The 24,265-nt window shown below is 41.9% G+C and overlaps 1 protein-coding gene across 3 annotated transcripts in view; it reads left to right on the plus strand.

Annotated features, from left to right (window-relative positions):
• The window catches only part of rb1 (retinoblastoma 1), a 195,198-nt gene that overhangs the window by 16,009 nt on the left and 154,924 nt on the right, over positions 1–24,265 (plus strand). For all 3 annotated transcript variants that reach the window (XM_064352020.1, XM_064352021.1, XM_064352023.1), the window contains one exon: positions 20,164–20,202. In XM_064352020.1, the coding sequence (XP_064208090.1) occupies positions 20,164–20,202 (39 nt within the window). The remainder of the gene's footprint in view (positions 1–20,163; positions 20,203–24,265) is intronic.

The following is a 24,265-nucleotide window of genomic DNA, read 5'->3' on the forward strand; positions in this document are numbered from 1 at the left end:
TCCGCTTGTGAAATATACGCGCATATGTGACACCTGGGTCGGCTACCTTCAAAAATAGCTGCGCTTAATACCACACCTGTTGCTTACGGCGTTGTCGCCCTTTTTAGTACAATTTGGCTTGATTGACAATTCATTTATTCAGTAGGTGAGAGTATAAGCTTTCTAACGATGTATAACATGTCTGATTTTGCTTTTGGAATAGTGTTTTATAGGTCAGCGTAACCGAAAATTTTCTTACATGCCAGTGTCTAAATAAATAATACGGTAGGCTATTCTGCGAGCAGCACGCAGGTCGCGAGTTGATATTTTGTCTTTTGTTTCGTTTTTTCTCAATGCCCTATCTATTATTGAAATGTGTGTTATTATTTTATCTGTCTCTGAGCCGCTCTGAAATGTGCATTCTCTGCTAAGCTGAGCAATGGATTGGAATATGTGTCTGACGTAATTTTGCACGATATACCGAAACTTCAGCACTTTTTCGGTACTAAAAAAAAAAGAAAAAAAGAAACGGTTCCGTATTAGAATTTTCCGACGTTCGGTAGTTTTGCGTCAAATGTAAAAGCCAGGGAAATGTGTCTCCCGCATTACCGATTGAGAGGATGAAAAGCGTAATTTGTCAGAATCTTCGCTAGATGGCAGTAGCAACTAAGGTTGGCAAGTGAGGTGACTTGCGCTTGTGCATTCTTCGTGGTTGATACAGCGCAAGCCTAGACTCAGTTCACTTCAGTAGCAATAGCTGTTCTAATCTGTAAATATTTCATTATAGGAAGATGCTGTATTGTTATTGAAATGTGCTGTTTTTGGATATATTTTAAAGTGAAAGACCTGTTTAAAGATAATTTACTTTACAATTGTTTAATTTTTGAAATATTTTTAATATAGTTTTCTATGGTTTAGTGTTGTAACACTATAGTCCTATGCTTATTGATATGTTGAACAGGCTTCAACTTAAAGGTTGTTAATAAACCAGGTTTTTAATAAACCATGAAATCAAAAATGAGGTCAACCCTTGTGGACATTATGTTTCTGATCTATTAAGGTAATTTCAGTATCGTTAGGTACCGAGTATTGAATCAGTATCGTTTCAGTATCAATTATTGTGATACTAAACCTGGTATTGGTATCAAAGTCAAAATTTTGGTATCGTGACAACACTAGTGTGACACCTTTTTTAGTTGCGGCATGGAACCTCTGCAGCTGTACATACACACTGGGCCATCTAACTGTTACGACATGCCATCTAAGTGTTACAACATAGTAAAGGCCTTCACAGGAAGCAGCCAAGACACATCCATGGCGACGCAACCAAGTCATCCGTCAGCGTCTCTTAGCACAAAATTGGCCATAAGTCATCAATATTTTATACAATCATCATGATATTCAGTAGATATGTTTGGGTGAAGGTATATGATCATGAGGACAAAGCCATTTTAATATTGCTCCATATGGGGCGCGATAGTGCCAATGCTTGGACCCCTCCCAACGCCGCTTGCGGCTTTAATTCAAGTTGAGTTCGGTTAGCAGAATGAGGGGGCATAAATGGAAACTGGAAATATTTCCTAATATCTGTGTGAAGGGTAAATTTCACACAGATATTAGGAAATATTTTTTCACACAAAGAGTGGGCAATGTGTTGAATAGCTTGCCTGGACATGTAGTGGAGGCAGAATCACTAGGGGTATTCAAGGCCCGGCTTGGTACAGTGTTAGATACTATCTAGCTTTTAGGTAAACTAAGCATTAAGTACAGTTTTGTGGTAGGAATAGACGAGCAGTGTTGGGCTGAATGGCCTGTTCTCGTACATTACATTACATTTATTTGGCAGACACTTTTATCCAAAGCGACGTACAAAAAGTGCATTTCATGGTCATAGACAACTGCTAAACACAGGTTCAGTATGGTACAATACTTATTTTGTATAGCTATTTCTAGCCAAGAACACAGTTTAGACCTAACCTCTGCAAAGCCAACTAGGCAGAAGAATAAGCTACAGTATTAGGACAAATACAAATTACCAAAAAGTGCTGGAATGGGGCAACATGTAACAAGTGTCATGAAAAAAGGGGGGGGGGGGTGATTTAGAGTGAAATATACAGTGTGGTGGTGGTTAGTCTAGGTATAGTCTGAAGAGATGAGTCTTCAGGCCACGGTGGAAGATGGGTAGCGAGGGGGAGGTTCGGAGAGGGACAGGGAGTTCGTTCCACCACTGGGGAGCTAGGGTGGAGAAGCTCTGTGATCCCTTTGGGCGGGTGGGAGGGGTTACAAGGCGCCCTGCTGCCGCAGAGCGGAGTGGTTGAGCAGGCACATAGAATCGAGTCATGTCCTGCAAGTAGATGGGGGCTGTCCTGTTGGCAGCACTGTAGGCAAGGGTCAGGGCTTTGAACCGGATCCTGGCAGCGACCGGTAGCCAGTGGAGTGATCGCAGCAGAGGCTAATATCGGGCTTTCAAGTGTGTATTGACACTATCTTGGGCTTTTGTGTTTAAACAAAACCTAAGTAAGCATCATAAGCACCTTACTACTTTCTCCGGATTACTCGCCAAAGTAAATTGTAAACCGAACGACGCGAACAACTGAAGAAAATACGGTAAGAGCGCATCATGGCTTCCATTCCCTGCATAGTTTGTTGCATGGTTAGTCTTAGCTTTGCTGCCAATTTTACTAGTAATGGTACTTGTTCTAAGTGTCAGCTTAATTTAGAATTGGCACAGAAAATAGCTGAGTTAGAGACGCGCATCCGGACTTTATATCAGATTCAGGAGAGTGAGACTTTCTTAGACTCCCTTTTACCCGAGCCGGATGCTAGTTTAGATGCAAGTGTTTCTCCGCCACCAGTGTCCTCGCTGCAGGACGATTTTATCACGGTACCAAAGAAACATAGTTGCCGGCCCAGGGCCGCCGAGCACCACCCAACTCGCGTTTCCAACCGATATTCCCCACTCAGTACTACTGAGAAAGCCCTGATCATAGGGGATAGTATTTTGAGAAACGTGAGATTAGAGACACCAGGGACCATAGTACAGTGTATTCCTGGGGCCAGAGCCACCGACATTGAGGCAAATTTAAAAGTGCTGGCTGAAAGTAAACGTAAATACTCTAGGATTGTTATCCACGTTGGCACAAACGACATCCGATTGAGGCAATCGGAGGTAACCAAAAATAATTTTATATCGGTGTGTGCAGTGGCTAAAAAGACGTCGGGAAGTAATTTGCTCTGGCCCGCTTCCAGCTCGTAGGAGCCATGAGGTCTACAGTAGGCTATCTTCGCTAAATCTCTGGCTGTCGGAGTGGTGCTCATCTAGTGACATAGGCTTTATTAACAATTGGCCTGATTTCTGGGTGGATGGCCTGGCCTATTGAAGAGAGACGGACTCCACCCGAGCTGGAGAGGTTCTCGTGTCCTATCGAACAACATAGCTGCTAGTCTTAATAAGGCCAGATCCTGACACTCCATCAGGGCACCGGCCAGGCCGCAGGCTTCTAACCTTATGTTTTTGCCTGCTCGTTTCTTTATACCTGTGTCCCAGACATATGGCCCTACGCCTCTGTCTGCAAGGTGCCTTTAAGAGCTAGCTAACAGAAATAGTATTTCAAAAGCCCCTTTAATTAATACTCTTAAACTAGAATCTGATATCTGTTATATTGAGACTGTGTCTGTTCCACGCATCTATGCCAAACGTAAAGCTAACCGTGGAATTGATGTGGATAACTTAATTGTCATTAAAACACGGCACGCTGCTATTATTCATAGTGAACCATCCTTAAAAATTGGACTATTAAATGTTAGATCACTCACTCCAAAAGCAGATCTTGTCAACGAATTGATAATAGACCATAATCTCAGTGTATTATGTCTGACTGAAACTTGGCTAAGACCTGATGAATATGTTGCGATTAATGAAGCGTCTCCTGTGGGTTTCATAGGTACTCAGGTGTCACGTCCATCAGGCAGAGGGGGACGTTGCAGCTATTTATCAGTCCTTATTGAGTCTAGCACCTAAGCATGGATATATGTTCTCCTCTTTTGAAGTTCTTATTACTAACTGTGTACAGCCCGATCTAGCTAATAAAAGTGCTAGCGGGCAGTCCTTTTTTCTTGTGTCTGTTTACAGGCCACCTGGGCCTTATTCTGATTTCTTAAGGGAATTTGCTGAGTTTTTATCACACCTTGCAATTTCAGCAGATAAGGTCATAATTGTTGGTGATTTCAACATGCATGTGGATAAAAATGGTGACCCCCTAGGAACAGCTTTTGCCTCTATTATTGATTCCATTGGTTTTGTACAGAATGTTTGTGAGCCTACTCACTACCGTGGCCATACCTTAGACTTAGTTTTGTCCCATGGTATTAGTGTGGTAAATCTTACCATCGCACCTCATAACCCTATACTATCAGATCATTTCCTTATTACGTTCAATATTAAGGCATCAAATCCTCCTGTATCAGAGCCTAGACATTACTACAGCCGCTCAGTAAACCCTGAGGTTATTCCAAAGTTTTTAAATATGCTTCCGGAGTCATTCCTCTCCACAGAAGAAAAGGCTGATTAAAATGCTGATGAAGCCGCTCTGGACCAATTGACTAACCAGCTAACCCTTACCCTCAGGAACACTCTTGATGTTGTTGCCCCCCTTAAAAGAAGAAACCCTAGTCAGAAAAAGCACACATGGTATAACGATACCACCCGGGCCCTGAAGCAGTCTACTAGAAAATTAGAGCGAAAATGGCGGTCAACAAAGCTAGAAGTATTTCATCTTGCATGGAAAAGCAGCTTTCTTCAGTATAAGCAAGCTCTTGCTTCTGCTAGATCTGCCTTTTTCTCAACACGAATTGAACAAAATAGACATAACCCTAAATTTCTATTTAGCACTGTGGATAAATTAACTAAAAAACAATCATCAGAGTTTTCGTCTTATCCCTCCAATCTTAGCAGCAATGACTTCATGAACTTCTTCAATCAGAAAATTGAGGCTATTGGAGACCAGATTTCCAAACTGTCCTTCATGCACTATTTCTGTTCATGTTAATAAACAGCCCCGCACCTGGTTACAACAGGAATATTTACAGACAGCAGTACTAAGCTGTTTTTCGCCCATTAGCATGGTTGAGTTATCTGAATTAGTTATGTGTTCAAAACCGACGACCTGTATACTCGATCCTATTCCTTCAAACTGGATTAAAGAACTATTTCCAGTACTAGGCCAGCATATACTAAAAATCGTTAACACATCCCTAGTCACAGGATACGTACCTGAGTCACTAAAGGTGGCAGTCATTAAGCCATTATTGAAGAAACCAAACCTAGAACCCGATAAATTGGAAAATTATAGACCTATTTCAAACCTTCCGTTTCTTTCAAAATTATTGGAGAAAATTGTTGCTAAGCAACTAAGTGCATACCTTAGCTCTAACGGTATCCATGAAGTATTCCAATCTGGGTTTAGACCCCACCACAGCACAGAAACCGCACTTATCAAGGTTACAAATGATTTACTACTGTCAGCCGACCGTAACTCTGTGTCGGTTCTTGTGCTCCTCGACCTGAGTGCAGCTTTTGATACAATTGACCATGGAATTCTTCTGGACAGACTCCAGGCCTGTGTTGGACTTCATGGACAGGCACTCGCATGGTTTGGATCATACCTATGTGACAGGAAACAGTTTGTCAAATTAAAGGAAGATGAGTCCAGCTCCTCAATAATGAAATACGGTATTCCACAAGGATCAGTACTAAGACCAGTACTCTTCTCGCTATATATGTTACCACTTGGCAATATTATCCGGGCACATGGCGTAGAGTTCCACTGTTATGCGGACGATACCCAGATATATATTTTAATGAAACCTGGCGAAGCACTGCCGCTTTCACGGTTAGAGGTCTGTATTGTAGATATCAAGGTTTGGATGCTTTCTAATTTTCTGCTCCTAAATTCAGACCAGACTGAAATGTTGGTTTTAGGTCCCAAAATATTAAGGGAGAAATTGTCTACTCTCACCTTAAACTGTGATGGTTGTTTGGCTCAACCTAATATGGTCGTTAAAGACCTTGGTGTCACCATTGATCCTGATCTATCTTTTGACACCCATATAAAAAACATATCCAGAATTGCCTTCTTTCAGCTGCGCAACATAGCTAAAATTAGACATTTCCTGTCAGTCGGGGATGCTGAAAAATTGATCCATGCGTTTGTTACGTCTAGGTTAGACTACTGAAACGCCCTGCTTTCTGGCTGCTCTAATAACTCGTTAAGGAGTCTCTAGCTTGTGCAGAATGCAGCTGCTCGTATCTTGAGCAGAACTAAGAAGTATGAGCACATTACACCAGTACTAGCGTCGCTTCACTGGCTACCCATTAAGCATAGGATAGACTTCAAGGTTTTGCTCCTGACTTTTAAAGCTCTGCATGGACGTGCACCTGTGTACATATCGAACCTGCTCCTACCTTATAAGCCCACAAGGTCACTCCGATCTCAAGACGCAGGCTACTTGGTAGTCCCAAGAATTTCCAAGAACCTAAAAGGTGGTAGGGCTTTCTCCTACAGGGCCCCACTACTGTGGAACCAGCTTCCAAAATTTATAAAGGAGTCAGACACAGTCTCAATATTTAAATCTAGATTAAAAACGCACCTCTATGCTCAGGCTTACAATCAGTTGTAGTCTGGAGACAGGGTGCGAGAAGCCTGTAGTCATAGAGCTTTGTAGGTGGCAATCCTTTCCTTACTGTCACCTGTCAATCAGCTGTGACCCGACTTTACATGGGCTCGCTCTTGATTGGCGGGTATGGTTGTCTACCCCTCATGACTGCAAGGGCTCTCCATTCCTGTCCTAGTAGATATGCAGCCATATTCTGCTCCTGGCGGGGTCCCCCCAATACATACCACTGGCACTTTACTCACTGTCTGCTATATTGCAAATTCCCTAATTGCCGTTTCCACCCTCTTCCCCACGCTGCCGGTGGGGCTCTTGCCCCAACCCTCGAGAGTGCTTCGAGAGTCGTCTGATCTCCCCCACCTCTGCGGTTCAGCCCCTCCTTCGTCATTGCCTCCACCCTGCCCACATCTGCCGCCACCCGCTGTTCCCCATCACCGCCACCCGGCCCCACCCATCATCTGAGCCACATCACATATCATATCTTGTGCATAAACTGGCTGACATGCTGGTCACCAGTCGGCACCCTGAGCTGACCAGAGGAGGATGGGTTTCCCCCTTGAGCCTGGTTCCTTCCAAGGTTTCTCCCCATCTGCTACAGGGAGTTTTTCCTTGCCACTGTTGCCTTAGGCTTGCTCCTGTGGGGGTTTAGGCTAGGGTTGTCTGTAAAGCGTATTGTGACAACTGTTGTAAAATACGCTATATAAATAAAATTTGATTTGATTCGAGTGACGTGCGAGAATTTGGGAAGGTTGTAGATGAGTCGGGCAACGGCATTCTGAATCATCTGTAGTGGCTGTATGGCACAAGCTGGCAGGCTTGCAAGTTGCCGTAATCAAGGCAAGAGGTCACCGTAGCCTGGACGAGCAGCTGGGTGGAGTGCGTTGTCAGGTATGGTCGAATCCTTCTGATGTTGTACAGAAGGAATCTGCAGGACCGTGATGTTGCCTTGATGTGCTCCTTGAGGTCCAGTTGGTCATCCAGGACCACCCCCAAGCTCTTGGCAGAGTGAGAGGCAGTCACTGTGGTGCCATCAACCGTGATTGAGAGCTCACGAAGTAAGGAGGTCTTGCACGGGAAGAAGAGCAGCTCAGTTTTGTTGAGGTTGAGCTTCAGATGGTGGCTGGCCATCCAGGTGGAGATGTCAGCCAGGCAGGAAGATATCTTATCATTGACCTGTGTGGCCGAGGGAGGGAAAGAAAAGAAGAGTTGTGTGTCATCTGCATAACAATGGTAGGAGAAGCCATGTGAATTAATAACTGAACCAAGAGATCTGGTGTATAAGGAGAACAGCAGAGGACCCAGTACAGATCCCTGCGGCACTCCCGTAACAAGGGGATGAGAAGCAGAGGCAGACCCCTTCCAGGTGACCTGGTAGGACCTATCTGCAAGATAGGAAGCGAACCAAGACAGGGCAGTCCTGGCGATGCCCATCCCAGCCAAGGTGGAGAGGAGTATTTTATGGTTGACCATGTCGAAAGCTGCAGACAGGTCAAGAAGGATCAGGACAGAGGAGAGGCGTGAGGCTCTTGCAGTGGCAAGTGCCTCTGTCACAGCTCGGAGCGCAGTCTCTGAGTGCCCGGATCGGAAGCCAGACTGGTGAGGGTCTAGCTGGTTGTTCTGTCTTACGTTATGTTATGTTATAAAACTTGCAAGATTCTAATAGAGATGTCAAACCCGTATTGGTGATTTTTCAGAAAACAGTTTATTTTTCACAATGTCATAAATGTTACTCAAATAACATATAAATACCTAAGTTATCAGAGAAAAACATTTTCTTTAATCCACTTCGCTCTTTTTGTGTAATCGCTCTAGTTGCGGAGGGAGGTGACACTTTCTGCTGGCAATGTATTCACGGGCGTTCCACGCACAAACATTAAAGTCGGACTGAAATTTGAAATACTGTATCATTATTTATATACTATATCATTGCAAAATTGTTTTTAAATGGTTTTAAAATGTTTTTTTTTTTTTTTTTAATTATAAAAGTTTATAGTTTTGGTCATATCACAAAAATGTTATTATCATGTTACTATGGAGGTTGGATACTGCGTGGGTGGGGTCGAGGGCATACTGCTTGCGTTTTGAGCGACAGCTAGTGGGCAGACCGTCTGAGGCTGAGACTACAGCTAGAGTAACCGCTGGTTTTTCCCATGGCGCGCAGAAAAATACTTTAAAAATACATTTTAAAATGACAAAAGTAGACAACTGAAGTCTGCATTCCCTCCCAGTAGGCTAGTACAATGAACTCAAATTACGATGGTGGGAAAAAAAATAAAAGTGCAGATGGTGGGAAAATGTTGACTGACAGCCATCAAGATAAAATAATAGGGTGATAGGCTGCATTTCAGTAGGCTAGATAGGTAAAGCTAAATGAGTTGTCATATTGCACAAAGTCAACAAATCTAGCTAGATAAATAATATTTGGCTTTCCTGAATTGTTGCTTTCAGCGGCGACTGGTGAGCTGAAAATTGGTGGGGCACAAAACTTTCCTTTAAACTAATCATTGATCTCAATCTGTTTTCATTCATTTTCCTTTATTATCAAGCGTGCCAAGGATCGGACTAATCAAATGGCAATTAAATAGCCCAACACACAGCCTTTCATACCGTGTTAGGGGGATTAAATCATAAATTCAATTTATCCGTTAAAAATCAATTTTAATCACCAAGTAGTCTACACTTAACAAACAAGATACACCATTCTGTTTTCTACCGTGTTAGCTTTCAGAATAACCAGCAAAAACAAAACCTGCACTTCAGTTTTGTTTACAATCTACACATTGCAGATATTTGCCATGAATACGAGTGCAGAGAAAGAAGTGCATGTATCCGCAAATAATGTTGATTAAAAATATGCACAATTTTGTACTGTAAATGAAAATAAATGTAGGCTATAAGGCTAAAGGCTATGAGGCTACTTGCTCAAACTGCCTATTTGGGGAGAGCTGGCTATATATGACAGAATTGAGTAGCCTATTTTGTGGATTAACCCTCTGGGATCTAAGGGTAAAATGAGGCACACTGGTGATTGTGCGATGCTCTGACATTTGTGTAAATTTCATCAACTTTATATACAGTGATTCCAAAGTGTTTCATATCTTTGTTTTCAGCACAAACTCAGCTACAATAATATGGCAGCAGTAAGTAGGTCATAATCATGTGTGGATTGTAAACTGCTCTAAAAACACACAAACTGTAAACAGTAGTTTTGAACATGCACAGGAATGTTGTAATAAAACACACTAAACAATTGTGACTAAGACTTTTGGTCACTGAAATGTGTTCATCAAGGTCTTGGGTATCAAAAGATGACAAAATATTTTAGCAAATCCAATGAGAAATATAAAATACATTGCTAAAAGTTAGTGTTGTGACTACTATTTTTCAACATCAGGGGAGAATGGGAGGGCAAATGGCCTTTCTGTAATGAATATGCATTGGGTAGGACGACCTGCCAGCTAAGTAGGCTATTCACACCTGGCCGCATGCCTCCCCACCACTAAGACAAAGACTCAGTGAGCCATTTAGAAGACCGAAACAAAGACATCTTTTGATTTTAGAACATTTATTGAAGTAAACTATACGCATGGAAGATGAGATGAGACAGGTGTACTCTTGCAACGCTTGCGTGACCTCTTAGCTAGTGGTGAACTAGGCCGTGTTTCCTGATCAGCATCTCTGTAAATATGATAAAAACAAAATTGTTAGGAAATGTGACATCAAATCAAACTATTTATATAGCACATTTCCTTCAACAGGTGAAAATTAAATGTGCTTTACAAAAAAGGGGCAAACCACTAACTAATGAAAACAAAACTTAGGAAATGTGACATGGTTACATCATATACAAACAAAGAACCAAACAAACACAACCAGACGCAGAGAGGTAGCCTATAATTTTGAGAAGCAATGGTTAGAATCGTTCGTAGTGTGGGAATTTACAAGCGCGCATATTAGTGAATATTCCTACAAACACACAGAGAATGTAATGCAGCACACATTGACAAATAATGCAAGCCATCAACGAAACAACATTAGCTAAACTAAATAAACATTGATATTCCAGCTCAACTACACGCTACTCATCAATAACAATTCCTCAATCTGAAGTTGGCTAGGTCTGTTTAGCGAAGTGGTTATTATATTGCTATTTCCCGAATTGCGAATGGCCGCGCCCGCCATTGAGCTTCAAAATGTATTTTAGAGACCCACGGAGAGTCAATGGGTGACGTCACAGTAGCTTTGTCCATATTTTTTACAGTCTCTGATTGGAACTGGTAACGTTGGTCTGACCCAGCCATCAACCTGTTAGCAAAATGCTGCAGCCAAAACTGCTTAATTTGCGACAGAAATTTCAAACACCACAAGGAGGTTCTCCCGAGCTGCTAGAATAATATGCTACAGCCAGCAATGTCTTGTGACCGCGCTTTCTTAATTTGGGTGAAAAAGGAGACTTGATAGTTAATACTTGTTTGTGATGGTTAATACTTGCCATCTAGCTTACTAATAAAAACGTTTGTCATTTTTTTGGAGTTGGGTGAACATATGGATGTTAAACAAGCAAACTCAATATATATAGGCCAAGTCTGACAGAATGACTTAAAATTTAGGACAGTTTACTGGAGTGTGGCTTGTCTTCACACCCCCACTGCCTGACAATAGCCAGGTGTTGATACGGAATGCGGATGTGCGAATGTGTCTCTGTGTATCTCTCCTCTGGCATATTTTAGCATTTGAACGACAACATATCATGGTGTCAGGTTTCACGTTCCCCTCGCTTGCTTGTTGCTGGCCTCTCAATGGACTATGGGCAATAGAGTGCTTCAGTTGGTTGTCCTAATACCCGAAAGTAAGTTTGCTTTTTTGATCCATGGGTTCCCTCATCAGATTTCCAATGTATTTTTCCCATAGGGATGTCTTTTTTTGCAGAAAATAAGGTCTGTGGTGAACGTAAGCCTAAGAGAGCTCCACGTTTTTATTCTAGGAGATAAATTACACCCATTAATATCACAACCGTGGATTTAGATGCTGTTACGTGCTTTTAAAAAGTAAGTTACTTACAAGTTGCTATATTGAAACGATAATAATGGTTGCTTTCTGGCAATCGCCAATCAAGTTTCCATAGTAGACCGCCTGCACGTGACAACCATTGTAGTTTCAACATAGCAACTTATTTTTTTAAAGCACGTAACTGCTTCTAAATTCACGGTTGAGATATTAATGGGTGTAATTTCTCGTAGAACAAAAGATAAAACATACGTTAACCACAGACCTTATTTTTGACAGAAAACAAAATGCCTATGGGAAAAATGAATGGAAAATTTGCCAAGGGAACCCATGGCGGGAGTAATTCCTGAGTTGGCCTACAAAAAGTAAACACTCTATTTGCCTTGAATAAATAATAATTTAAAACAATAAATGCATGTGCTAAATGCAGTTTCTTATCCATTAATTATTTTGTATAGGACAGAATTGCACGTATACAATCCTCAAATGACGACTGTAGCTTCAGTCGGCCTGGGTGATAAAATGATAGCGATATGTACTGCGATAGACACTTCATCAATAGCAATAAGAAAATTGTTCGATAGAATGTTCGATAGTTTCACTTAAATGCCTTAAATGCAAACCACCAGGAAAGCACATAACAAATACGCAAAGTTCGTTTGTATGAACAAACCCCAAGCGCGTTCCCTCCCTGGCTCATAGACAGCCTATCATATCCCTTGATAATGGAGCGTGCTACGAGTGACACGCAAACAGCCAGTCATTTAAAAGGTGTAAGTTCGGTTGCACCATCGACGTGACTCAACAACAGAAACGGCGTGGAGTGAGAAATTGAGTGCAGACGGTGAGGAAATTGTTGATAAAAAAGGACAGGTCAGCTCACCAGTATGGCAGTTTTTTTTTTTTTTTTTTTGTGACCGATATAGTTTCATAGTTTAATTAATTGAAGTTTGACAGGGCAGGGTACAGCAGCATAAAAACCTTTTTTAAACAGTGAATCCTGACATGCGTCAAACATAACAGCGATCAACATCATAAGCAATATATCATAACACCGTTGTGTGTAAACTATGCAGGAAAACCGTCCCGACCAAGAGCTGGAATACAACAAACTTATTTGATCACCTTAGCCACTTCCAACCTTTGGTGTACGCTGTCATGAAATTTTTCCCGACCATGAAAACTGCCTGACTTGTTTACATTTTGGACAGATGTGGCTAGTGGGTAAATCTGTCGTTGTTTCCGTCGCAGCACTTTCGACACAAGCAATATTGGAAGCGCTATCCTAAAATTTCTTCTTACCGTGAAGAGTGCCTGACCCGCAACCGTAGAAATGTGTGAACACGGCGGCACAATTACATCGATAAATACCATCTTTGGGGAAAAAACTCTATATTCTATAAATGAATTTAGATCAAAATTACCATGCATAAAAACATAACGCTCACCAGTCACCCACTTTATCTATTTATAATAATAGTGTTTAAAACCATAAAACCACCCCTTACAGTTTTAATTTAATTTAATTTAATTTAATTTAATTTAATTTAATTTAATTTAATTTAATTTAATTTAATTTAATTTAATGTTAAGCGTTAACGTTAAATATAGACCCACCAGTCTGACTTTGACAACTTTGGGACTAAACTGGCTCTTGTTTTATTTAATAACACTAAAAGTAAAACTAGACAATTCCTGCAGAAATTGTGAAGTGTGGTTGCCGCCAATGCAACGTCGACTTTGTGCTTAACATGGAGTTCTAGGCCGTTGCTAGATGGTTGATATGGAGTTCTAGGTAGTTGCTAGGGTGTTGCTAGGTGGTTGCTATGGAGTTCTAGGCAGTTTCTAGGATGTTGCTAGGTGGTTGCTATGGAGTTCTAGGTGGTTGCTATGGAGATGTAGGCGGTTGCTACGGTGTTCTCGGTGGTTGCTCGGGTGTTACATGGTGGTTGCTTTTAAGTTCTAGGGGGTTGTTAGTGTGTTGCTATGCGGTTGCTACTGGAGTCCTAGGTGGTTGCTAGGTGGTTGCTATTGAGTTCTAGGCAGTTGCTAGCGTGTTGCTAGGTGGTTGCTACTGGAGTCCTAGGTGGTTGCTAGGGTGTTGCTATGTGGTTGCTTAGGAGTTCTAGGCAGTTGCTACGGTGTACTTGGTGGTTGCTAGAGTGTTGCTAAGTCGTTGCTATTAAGTTCTAGGCAGGTGCTAGGTGGTTACTATCGAGTTCTAGGCTGTTGCTATGGTTTTCTAGGTGGTTGCTATGGAGTTCTGGGTGGTTGCTAGGTTGTTGCTAGGTGGTTGTTTTGCAGTTCTAGGTGGTTTCTTGGGTGTTGCTAGGTGGTTGCTAAGGATTGGTAGACGGTTGCTAGGATGTTGCTACGGAGTTCTAGACGGTTGCTAGGTCTTTACTGAGTCCAATGAGGTGACCCCTAACTCTCTATGACAAACGGTTCAATAGTTATGAAATATCAAACATCAGCCAATCAGGACAGGGGGCGAGGTTATTCTACACCAATGGACAAAGGACTCTCTGCCAAATCCAATGAGGCATCCCACAATGTGTGGGCAATTTTGCCCCATAGAGATGAATGCCGAATGTCCAAAGCTAGAGAGAGACCAGAGTACAGCTGCCAGAAGATAGAGCATTGTGACATCACAAGAGTGAGAAGACAGCATTGTGACATCACAAGGGTGAACATTCCACCATTCATTCTCTATGGGTAAAATTTCCCAAAAAAAGTGGAATTTCTCAAGAACCGTGCAGCGAAACTTTCCACAAAGTAATAGCAAACCATTCCCGATCAAGCCGCTCAATTTGACATATTGCACATGTATGTGGTGCGAAAACTCTGGGAGGAGTAGCGGTCCAAAAAATGCGTGGAATAATAATAATAAATAAACTAGACAATTCCTGCAGAAATTGTGAAGTGTGGTTGCCGCCAATGCAAAGTCGACTTTCTGCTGAACAGAGTGAACAGTGGTAGGTAGTTGCTATGATGTCTGAGGCAGTTGCTAGGGTGTTGCTAGGGGGTTCTATGGAGTTCTAGGTGGTTTCATGGAATTCTAGGCGGTCGCTAGGGTGGTGGTAGGTGGTTGCTATAGAGTTTCAGGTGGTTGCTATTGAGCTCCAGGTGGTTGCTAGGGTATTCTAAGTGGTTGCTAGGATGTTGCTAGGTGGTTGCTATGGAGTTATAGGCGGTTGCTAGGGTGTTGCTAGGCAGTTGTTATGGTGTTCCAGGTGGTTGCTAGGGTGTTGCTAGGGTGTTGCTAGGTCGTTGCTATGGTGTTCCAGGTGGTTGCTAGGGTATTGCTAGGCAGTTGTTATGGTGTTCCAGATTGTTGCTAGGGTGTTGCTAGGTGGTTGCTATTGGGTTCCAGGTGGTTGCTAGGGTGTTGTTAGGTGGTTGCTATGGTGTTGCTAGGTGGTTGCTATCGCGTTATAGCCGGTTGCTAGGGTGTTGCCAGGCATTTGCTATGGTATTCCAGGTGGTTGCTAGGGTGTTGCTAGGGTATTCTAGGTGGTTGCTAGGATGTTGCTAGGTGGTTGATATGGAGTTATAGGTGGTTGCTAGGGTGTTGCTAGGCCGTTGTTATGGTGTTCCAGGCGGTTGCTAGGGTGTAGCTAGGTGGTTGCTATGGTGTTCCAGGTGGTTGCTAGGGTGTTGCTATGTGGTTGCTATGGAGTTCTAGGTGGTTGCTATGTGGTTGCTAGGGTGTTGCTAGGCAGTTGTTATGGTGTTCCAACTGGTTGCTAGGGTGTTGCTAGCTGGTTGCTATGGTGTTCCAGTTTGATTGCTAGGGTGTTGCTAGGTGGTTGCTATGGAGTACTAGGCAGTTGCTATGGTGTTGCTGGGTGGTTGCTAAGGTGTTGCTAGGTGGTTGCTATGGTGTTCCAGGTCGTTGCTAGGGTGTTGCTATGGAGTTAACGCTGGTAGTTTGGGTGTTGCTAGGTATTTGCTATGGTGTTCCAGGTGGTTGCTAGTGTGTTGCTAGGTGGTTGCTATGGAGTTCTAGGTGGTTGCTAGGGTGTTGCTAGGCAATTGTTATGGTGTTCCAGGTGGTTGCTAGTGTGTTGCTAGGTGGTTGTTATGGAGTTATAGGCGGTTGCTAGGGTGTTGCTAGGGTATTCTAGGTGGTTGCTAGGGTGTTGCTAGGTGGTTGCTATGGTGGTCCAGGTGGTTGCTATGGAGTTGCTAGGTGGTTGCTAGGGTGTTGCCAGGCATTTGCTATGATGTTCCAGGTGGTTGCTAGTGTGTTGTTAGGTGGTTGCTATGGAGTTCTAGGTGGTTGCTAGGGTGTTGCTAGGGTATTCTAGGTGGTTGCTAGGTGGTTGCTATGGAGTTATAGGTGGTTGCTAGGGTGTTGCTAGGCAGTTGTTATGGTGTTCCAGCTGGTTGCTATGGTGTTCCAGGTCGTTGCTAGGGTGTTGCTATGGAGTTAACGCTGGTAGTTTGGGTGTTGCTAGGTATTTGCTACGGTGTTCCAGGTGGTTGCTAGTGTGTTGCTAGGTGGTTGCTATGGAGTTCTAGGTGGTTGCTAGGGTGTTGCTAGGCAATTGTTATGGTGTTCCAGGTGGTTGCTAGTGTGTTGCTAGGTGGTTGCTATGGAGTAATAGGTGGTTGCTAGGTGGTTGCTATGGAGTTATAGGTGGTTGCTAGGGTGTTGCTAGGCAGTTGTTATGGTGTTCCAGCTGGTTGCTAGGGTGTTGCTAGCTGGTTGCTATGGAGTTCTAGATGGTTGCTATGGTGTTGCTAGCTGGTTGCTATGGTGTTTCAGTTTGGTTGCTAGGGTGTTGCTAGGTGGTTGCTATGGAGTTCTAGATGGTTGCTATGGTGTTGCTAGGTGGTTGCTATGGTGTTCCAGGTGGTTGCTAAGGTGTTGCTAGGTGGTTGCTATGGTGTTCCAGGTCGTTGCTAGGGTGTTGCTAGGTGGTTGCTATGGTGTTCCAGGTGGTTGCTAGGTGGTTGCTATGGAGTTCTAGGTGGTTGCTATGGTGTTGCTAGGCATTTGCTATGGTGTTCCAGGTGGTTGCAATGGAATTCTAGACGGTTGCTAGGGAGTTCTAGGCGGTTGTTATGGTGTTGCTAGGTTGTTGCTATGGAGTTCTAGGCGGTTGTTATGGTGTTGCTAGGATGTTGCTAGGGGTTGCTATGGAGTTCTAGGCGGTTGCTAGGTCTTTACTGAGTCCAATGACGTGACCCATAGTTCTCTATGACAAACGGTTCATAAGTTATGAAATATCAAACATCGGCCAATCAGGAAGGGGGGCGAGGCTGATCTACACCAATGGACAAGGGACTCTCTACCATGGCCAATGAGGCATTGCACAATTTGCGGGAATTTTTTCCCTATAGATATGAATGGCAGAATGTTCAAATCTAGAGAGAGACCAGAGTACTGCTGCTAGATGACAGACCTTTGTGACATCACAAAGGTGAACATTCCGCCATTCATTCTCTATGGGAACAATTGCCCACAAAAATTCAAATTTTTCAAAAACCGTCCACCCAAACTTTCCACAAAGTAATAGCACACCATTCCCGATCAGGCCGCTCGATTTGACATATTGCTCGTGTATGTGGTGCGAAAACTCTGGGAGGAGTAGCGGTCCAAAAAATGGGTGGAAAGATAATAAAAACTAGACCATTCCTGCAGAAATTGTGAAGTGTGGTTGCCGCCAACGCAAAGTCGACTTTGTGCTCAATGGAGTGAACAGTGGTAGGTAGTTGCTATGATGTCTGAGGCAGTTGCTAGGGTGTTGCTAAATGGTTCTATGGAGATCTAGGTGGTTTCATGGAATTCTAGGCGGTCGCTACGGTGGTGCTAGGTGGTTGCTATGGAGTTTCAGGTGGTTGCTATTGAGCTCCAGGTGGTTTCTAGGGCATTGCTAGGTGGTTGCTAGGGTATTCTAAGTGGTTGCTAGGATGTTGCTAGGTGGTTGCTATGGAGTTCTAGGCGGTTGTTAGGGTGTTGCTAGGCAGTTGTTATGGTGTTCCAGGTGGTTGCTAGGGTGTTGCTAGGTGGTTGCTATGGAGTTATAGGCAGTTGCTAGGGTGTTGCTAGGGTATTCTAGGTGGTTGCTAGGATGTTGCTAGGTGGTTGCTATGGAGTTATAGGCGGTTGCTAGGGTGTTGCTAGGTGGTTGCTATGGCGTTCTGATCGGTTGCTATGGTGTTGCTAGGTGGTTGCTAGAGTGTTGCTAGGTGGTTGCTATGGAGTTCTAGGTGGTTGCTATGGTGTTGCTAGGTGGTTGCTATAGAGTTATAGCCGGTTGCTAGGGTGTTGCTAGGCATTTGCTATGGTGTTCCAGGTGGTTGCTAGTGTGTTGTTAGGTGGTTGCTATGGAGTTCTAGGTGGTTGCTAGGGTGTTGCTAGGGGGTTGCTAGGGTATTTTAAGTGGTTGCTAGGATGTTGCTAGGTGGTTGCTATGGAGTTATAGGCGGTTGCTAGGGTGTTGCTAGGGTATTCTAGGTGGTTGCTAGGATGTTGCTAGGTGGTTGCTATGGAGTTATAGGCAGTTGCAAGGGTGTTGCTAGGCAGTTGTTATGGTGTTCCAGGTGGTTGTTAGGGTGTTGCTAGGTGGTTGCTAGGGTGTTGCTAGGTGGTTGCTAGGGTGTTGCTAGGGGGTTGCTATGGAGTTATAGGCGGTTGCTAGGGTGTTGCTAGGCAGTTATGGTGTTCCAGGTGGTTGCTAGGGTATTCTAGGTGGTTGCTAGGGTGTTGCTAGGTGGATGCTATGGAGTTCTAGGTGGTTACTATGGTGTTGCTAGGTGGTTGCTATGGAGTTATAGCTGGTTGCTAGAGTGTTGCTAGGCATTTGCTATGGAGTTATAGGCGGTTGCTAGGGTGTTGCTAGGGTATACTAGCTGGTTGCTAGGATGTTGCTAGGTGGTCTTGGAAAAACCCTATATCTACACTGCGCGATGGCACCATTTTAAAAAGCAAGACAGGGCTAGGGAGATTAATTTGATTGATTAATGGTTTTACGTTAAGTTCAGCTCATTTTTACCATTCAACTAAAAACATATAACTGGGCTGCAATTCACAAAAACCGTGCAACCAATCTTTCCACAAAGTAATAGCACACCATTCCCGATGAAGCTGCTCGATATGACATATTGCACATGTGTGTGGTGCGAAAACTCTGGGAGGAGTAGCGGTCCAAAAAATGGGCGGAAAGAATAAAATAGAATAATAATATGTGCAATAATAATAGTGTGTTTGCCTAAGGCAACCACACTAATATTATGTGGGATAATAATAGTGTGCTTGCCTAAGGCAACCACACTAATAATATGTGCGATAATAGTAGTGTGATTGCCTAAGGCAACAACACTAATAATAATAATATGTGCAATAATAATAGTGTTTGCCTAAGTCAGTCAGTCAGTCAGTCAGTCAGTCAGAACCTTTATTTAAATTCTCGGAGGTACAATTGAGGGCCAGGCCCTCATTTTCAATGTAGCTGAGATTACAAACACAATTAAAACACAATAAGTGTAATAAAAGATCATAGAATATAGCAACAGTAACTAACATAGTAAATAATAAAATAACTAGAATAAAATACAGTAAAATATAATAAAAAATAAAAATAAAATAATAAAATAAATAAAATCAGCACAGATAAGATCGAAAACAGATACACTCAGAGACAGGAATGTTCAAAACCAGTGATCTAAACTGCCCATAAGTTTGTAGAGAGCTGATTTTCAGCAATTGTTGGAGCTCATTCCAGGAGGATGGGGCGCTAAAATGGAATGCTGACTTCCCAATTTCTGATCGAGCCCGAGGGACCTTAAGCATGAGCAAGCCATTTGATCGGGTTTGATAGGGTCCAGAGCGCCACTCTTCCAGAATTTTAGCTAGGCATGGTAATTTGGAGATTGGTCTATAATTGTTTAGATTATTTCTATCACCTCCTTTGTGCAGTGGAAATACATGTGCCAATTTCCAGATACTAGGGAATATGCCTGTTGAAATAGAAAGATTGAATGTGTGAGAACTGCTCTGCAAAAAAAAGATAAGGCAACCACACTAAAAATATGTGCGATAATAATAGTGTGATTGCCTAAGCCAACCACACTAATATGTGCAATACTAATAGTGTGTTTGCCTAAGGCAACCACACTAATAATATGTGAGATAACAGTAGTGTGATTGCCTAAGGCAACCACACTAATAAATAAATAAATAATATGTGCAATAATAATAGTGTGTTTTCCTAAGGCAACCACACTAATTATTACCTGTGTGCCTTGATAAAGTGGTTAAATTCAACCTTTTTTCTCCTGGTCTTTATTAAAAATAGATCATTAAAAATGATCAGTAATTATCGACATCGACTGAAATGAAACATTTTATTGTGATAAATTTTTCAGCTATATCGCCCAGCCCTAAGCTGCAGTGAACAAAAAGTCATTACCATGTTACATTTATGATGCGATACATTTATCCCCTTTATCTTTTTTCTTTATTTTAATTTTCTTCCACTCTCAACTCTCTTTCAGGTTGTGTGGGAAAATCTATGCTGAGCCACCTGACTCCAAGTAAGTTTGGCAATACAGACCTAAATTGCATTTTCCTTCTTTTTTCTGTCTAAAAAATACAAATTACCACAAAAACTTAAATGAATATTTCACTTTGGTATACGACAAGTCATTTTACAGATCCTCCCCCTTTGTATTTGCATAGTGTGAATACTAGCAACATCAACTTTCCTTGCTGACCATTGACAGCATTTCTCTCGGTTGTCAGGCTTTTGTCAGGATTTAGCCATGGTCACAGGGAGGAAAACAAGTTTATCTGACTCCATTAGCCTGTAATGTGGATGTTTGTGCGAATATGGGTTTGCGTGAACGTGTATTGCCTGTGGAGTTCAGGTAATGGTATAATCAAAGTCCACAGACAGTCAGAATTGAACCTTCAGTTCACTCCCATTCATTTTTGGGACCTCACCGAAATGAATAGTTTTAAAGCACAAACTAACTACGGAGGTAATGGATCAATAAGGGAGCAATAATGTCAACAGGTATCCATTTGATATCTTAAGTATTTTCAATGTTTTATTGCTATATAAAACAAAGATCCAGCAAAAAGTATTGTTGTTTTAACCAAGTGATTTTGCGCACAATAACAAAATTAGACTAACAAAGTTAATAAAACCTACCTCATATTTCTGTGCAGTAGCGTATTGGTAAATAGACACACTTTTTAGCTAAACTTGAAGTATCCTAAAACTGAAAATGGCTAAACAGCTCACAAAAATCAAATACCATGATTAAGAAAAACTATATACATTACATTGATGTATTAATCTCCGTAGTTAATTTTTTAGCGTTTTAAAACTGTTAATTTCAGTGAGGTCCCAACTTCAGAGGAATTGTCAGTAGTGACAATTGATCTTATACAAAAGTTATACAGATGTGAAATATTCCTTTAACTTCACAAACCCGGGGGACGCATTTTGGCGTCATAAATCACTACAATTCGTCGTCAACGAAGATCTCCGTATCAACGTAATTTCCGAAGCTGACTCGGTTTTATTTATTTTATCAATGAGGGGAGGGTCTGAACTCTGATGGCATGTATCTTTAGCCATTTGGGTGCAATCTATGCTGCTTTAACCATGTCAACAAATCACGCCCAAATCTGTGCGTCGGGGTGCAATGGAGGACAGTCCGTGCCACAGTTCATGCTAAAGTTTGTTAGTTTGAGAGGATGAATAATTACTTTTTTTGGCATGGATCCATTTGAAGACTATATCGGGTGAGTTTGTTTAGTCTTTGAATCTGTCATTATGCTGAGAAATTGCTAAACCATTTTTATTGATAGTATTTGCGTTTCTCTGCAAACGCACAAAAACACGCTGGTGTAATAAAAGAATGACGTAAATATATATATAATCCGCATCGTTCCGTTGCTACCATAATGTAACAACTTTCTTGTGTCTACAGCTGCCGTTTCTCGCTGGAGTTACTCATATTGAATATAAACAGAAGACGCAATTTATGCTGTAGTCTGCCAATGTCTAAATATAATACGGTACTCTGTGCGCAGCACGCAGGTAGCAGGGATGGCGAGTTGATATTTTGCCTCAGAGACAGATTATTCTATCTGTCTCTGAGGCGCTCTGAAATGTGCATTCTCTGCTAAGCTGAGCAATGGATTGGAATGTGTGTCTGATACCTTTTTTTCTCAGGGAACTGCTATCAGCACATAAATGCACTGCCCCGCCTCTAATCTCCTAACTTTGCCATCAACTCCCCCTGCCCCCCTCCCCTCCCCTGTAACTTCAACAGCAGTTAAAATAATATAGCAATAATAAAGTACAAATAAAGTAATATTGTTTTCTTTAGTTTACTATTGTTCAAAAACAAATCATTTTTTATACCATAAATAAAAATAAATTTTATATAGTTCTTTGGCATTAGTTATAAATAAATATATTTTGCATTTCAATTGTGCATTTGAAATAAAAACAGTTCTATCAACATTTTTAGGTCCAGTCCTTTCTGGTGCAAGGCTCAGGCGCCAGGTTCATGTACATAATGCCACATTGTAAAGCAATGGCAAGTTCAACTGACATGATATTTGGTGTGGGTACTACATACACCCTGAACTTACATTGCAGGGTGTTTTCATTGAGGTGAGACATGTACTTTTGGAAATACATTTAAAAAAAAAAAAAAATTTTCATAAGTAAATTCAATTTTTTGTTTTGAACTGCTTTTGAACTTTTTGATTGTCTAACTCTTAGAAGTAGAATTTTTTTTGGTAGATTTGGGTTGCCAAGAGATTTCTGATAACTGGTATGTAATACTTGGGGCTTCTTAATTAACATGTAAAAAACGGTAAAAAAATGAAGATAGTGAAAAACTGCCAAAAACCACTGAGTCCTAGGGTTTAAGGCACTGATTACACTCAACACAATAGGAATGAATTGCAATTAACTGTAGTGTGCACATGGCTGTGAATGAGAGCTGTGAACCCTGTGGCTGGCAAACAGTTATGCAACCATTGACAAAAATTCAGTACATGATTTCATGGAAGCTTGCTGCTGATTGGTTGTCATTTCAACACCCAGTAGTTACAAATGTTTCTTTCCCCCCCGGAAGCATTTCACATGGCCTTTGAAATTTGGAGATTCACTACTGCACTGCATGTGTGATGCATGATTTTATACAGTCAGCTCCATAATGTTTGAGACAAATACATTTTCTTGATTTGGCTCCGTACTCCCCAATTTTAACTTGGTAATCAAATGATTCACATGTGGTTTTATTTATGGGTATTTTTATGCACTTTGGTTTCACCCTGTAGAAATTGCAGCACGTTTTATACATAGCCCCCCATTTCAAAGCACCAGAACATTTGGGAAATATTAACATTTACAAATGAAAGCAGTCCTGTTTAGTGCTTTGCCACATATGCTTTTCATGCTGTGACTGCTTGAAGTCTGACACTGATATCATCAGATGCTGGGTATCTTGATGCTCTGCCAGGCCTGTACTGCAACCTCCTACAGCTCTTGCTTGTTTTGGGGTCTAGTTTGCTTAGGTTTGCTCTTGTGAAGCAGATGTTCAATTTGCAGATTGAGTGAATGACTTGGCCAGTCAATAATTTTCCAGTTTTTGGACTTTTGGTTTTTATTGGTTAGCCGTATATTTGGGATCATTGGCTTGCTGTAGCTCCCCCTAATGGCTGACTGATTTCAGTGGGAAATCAAGAGGTCAACATAGTCACCAAGTTTCATGATGATCTGCAATTGCCGTTAATATCTGATTGGCAGATGGTGGCCATGTTTTGTAAGATGTTTTGGTCATTGCAAGAACTGGTTGGGTCTTGCAAAGAGAATGTTGGATACAAAATTTCCACTTGATTGGTCAAACAGTTGAAGAGTTTTAGGCATTTAAATGATTTTTTTCTTATTGTGCCACCTGTTGGTAGAGATGTGTCAAGTCTTGCAGGTGTCCTCAACAGCCAGTGTTGTACTTGTGTACCAAGTTTGGTGATGATCGGTTCATGAGTTACAGCTGTTTGGCATCTTTTTACCTAATCAGATGGACGCTAATCCATAGATGGGCACGCCCCCTCAATCCTTTTTGCGGGGACCTTTGATGCGGGAAGCATGCAAAAAAATAGCTGTCTGGTATTTATGCTAATGAAACTAACTTTTACAAAACTATCTGAGTGAAATTTCATGTTGATCTGAGTATATAAGGCAGAGTTTAATTGGCAGAGTGCGTAAAAGTAAGCCAGTAAGGCAATGGGGGACAAAATTGCTGAAGCGCATACCATTTTGTGCAGGCCTAGGCTCGGACACCAATAGCTGTTTTTCTGAAAAGAGACGAGGAACAAGAGCCCTGTGATGTCATTTCCCTACAGAAAGTGTCAAGTCCCAAATATCTTTGTTCTCCCAATCATAGTAAGTTTGAGCAAGGAGGCCTGCAAACCTGACTGAGTCACACCAGTGCTGTCAGCAGGATTGCGCAAAAATTTTGGCAAAGTATTGTGAGAAGCTTGTGGAAGGCTACCCCAAGCGTTTGATTCAAGTTAAGCAATTAAAAGGCAATGTCTCCAAATACTAAAAAAGTGTATGTAAACTTTTGA

This window comes from Anguilla rostrata, chromosome 9 (assembly GCF_018555375.3).
Source record: "Anguilla rostrata isolate EN2019 chromosome 9, ASM1855537v3, whole genome shotgun sequence".
In the NCBI taxonomy this organism is placed as follows: Eukaryota; Metazoa; Chordata; class Actinopteri; order Anguilliformes; family Anguillidae; genus Anguilla; species Anguilla rostrata.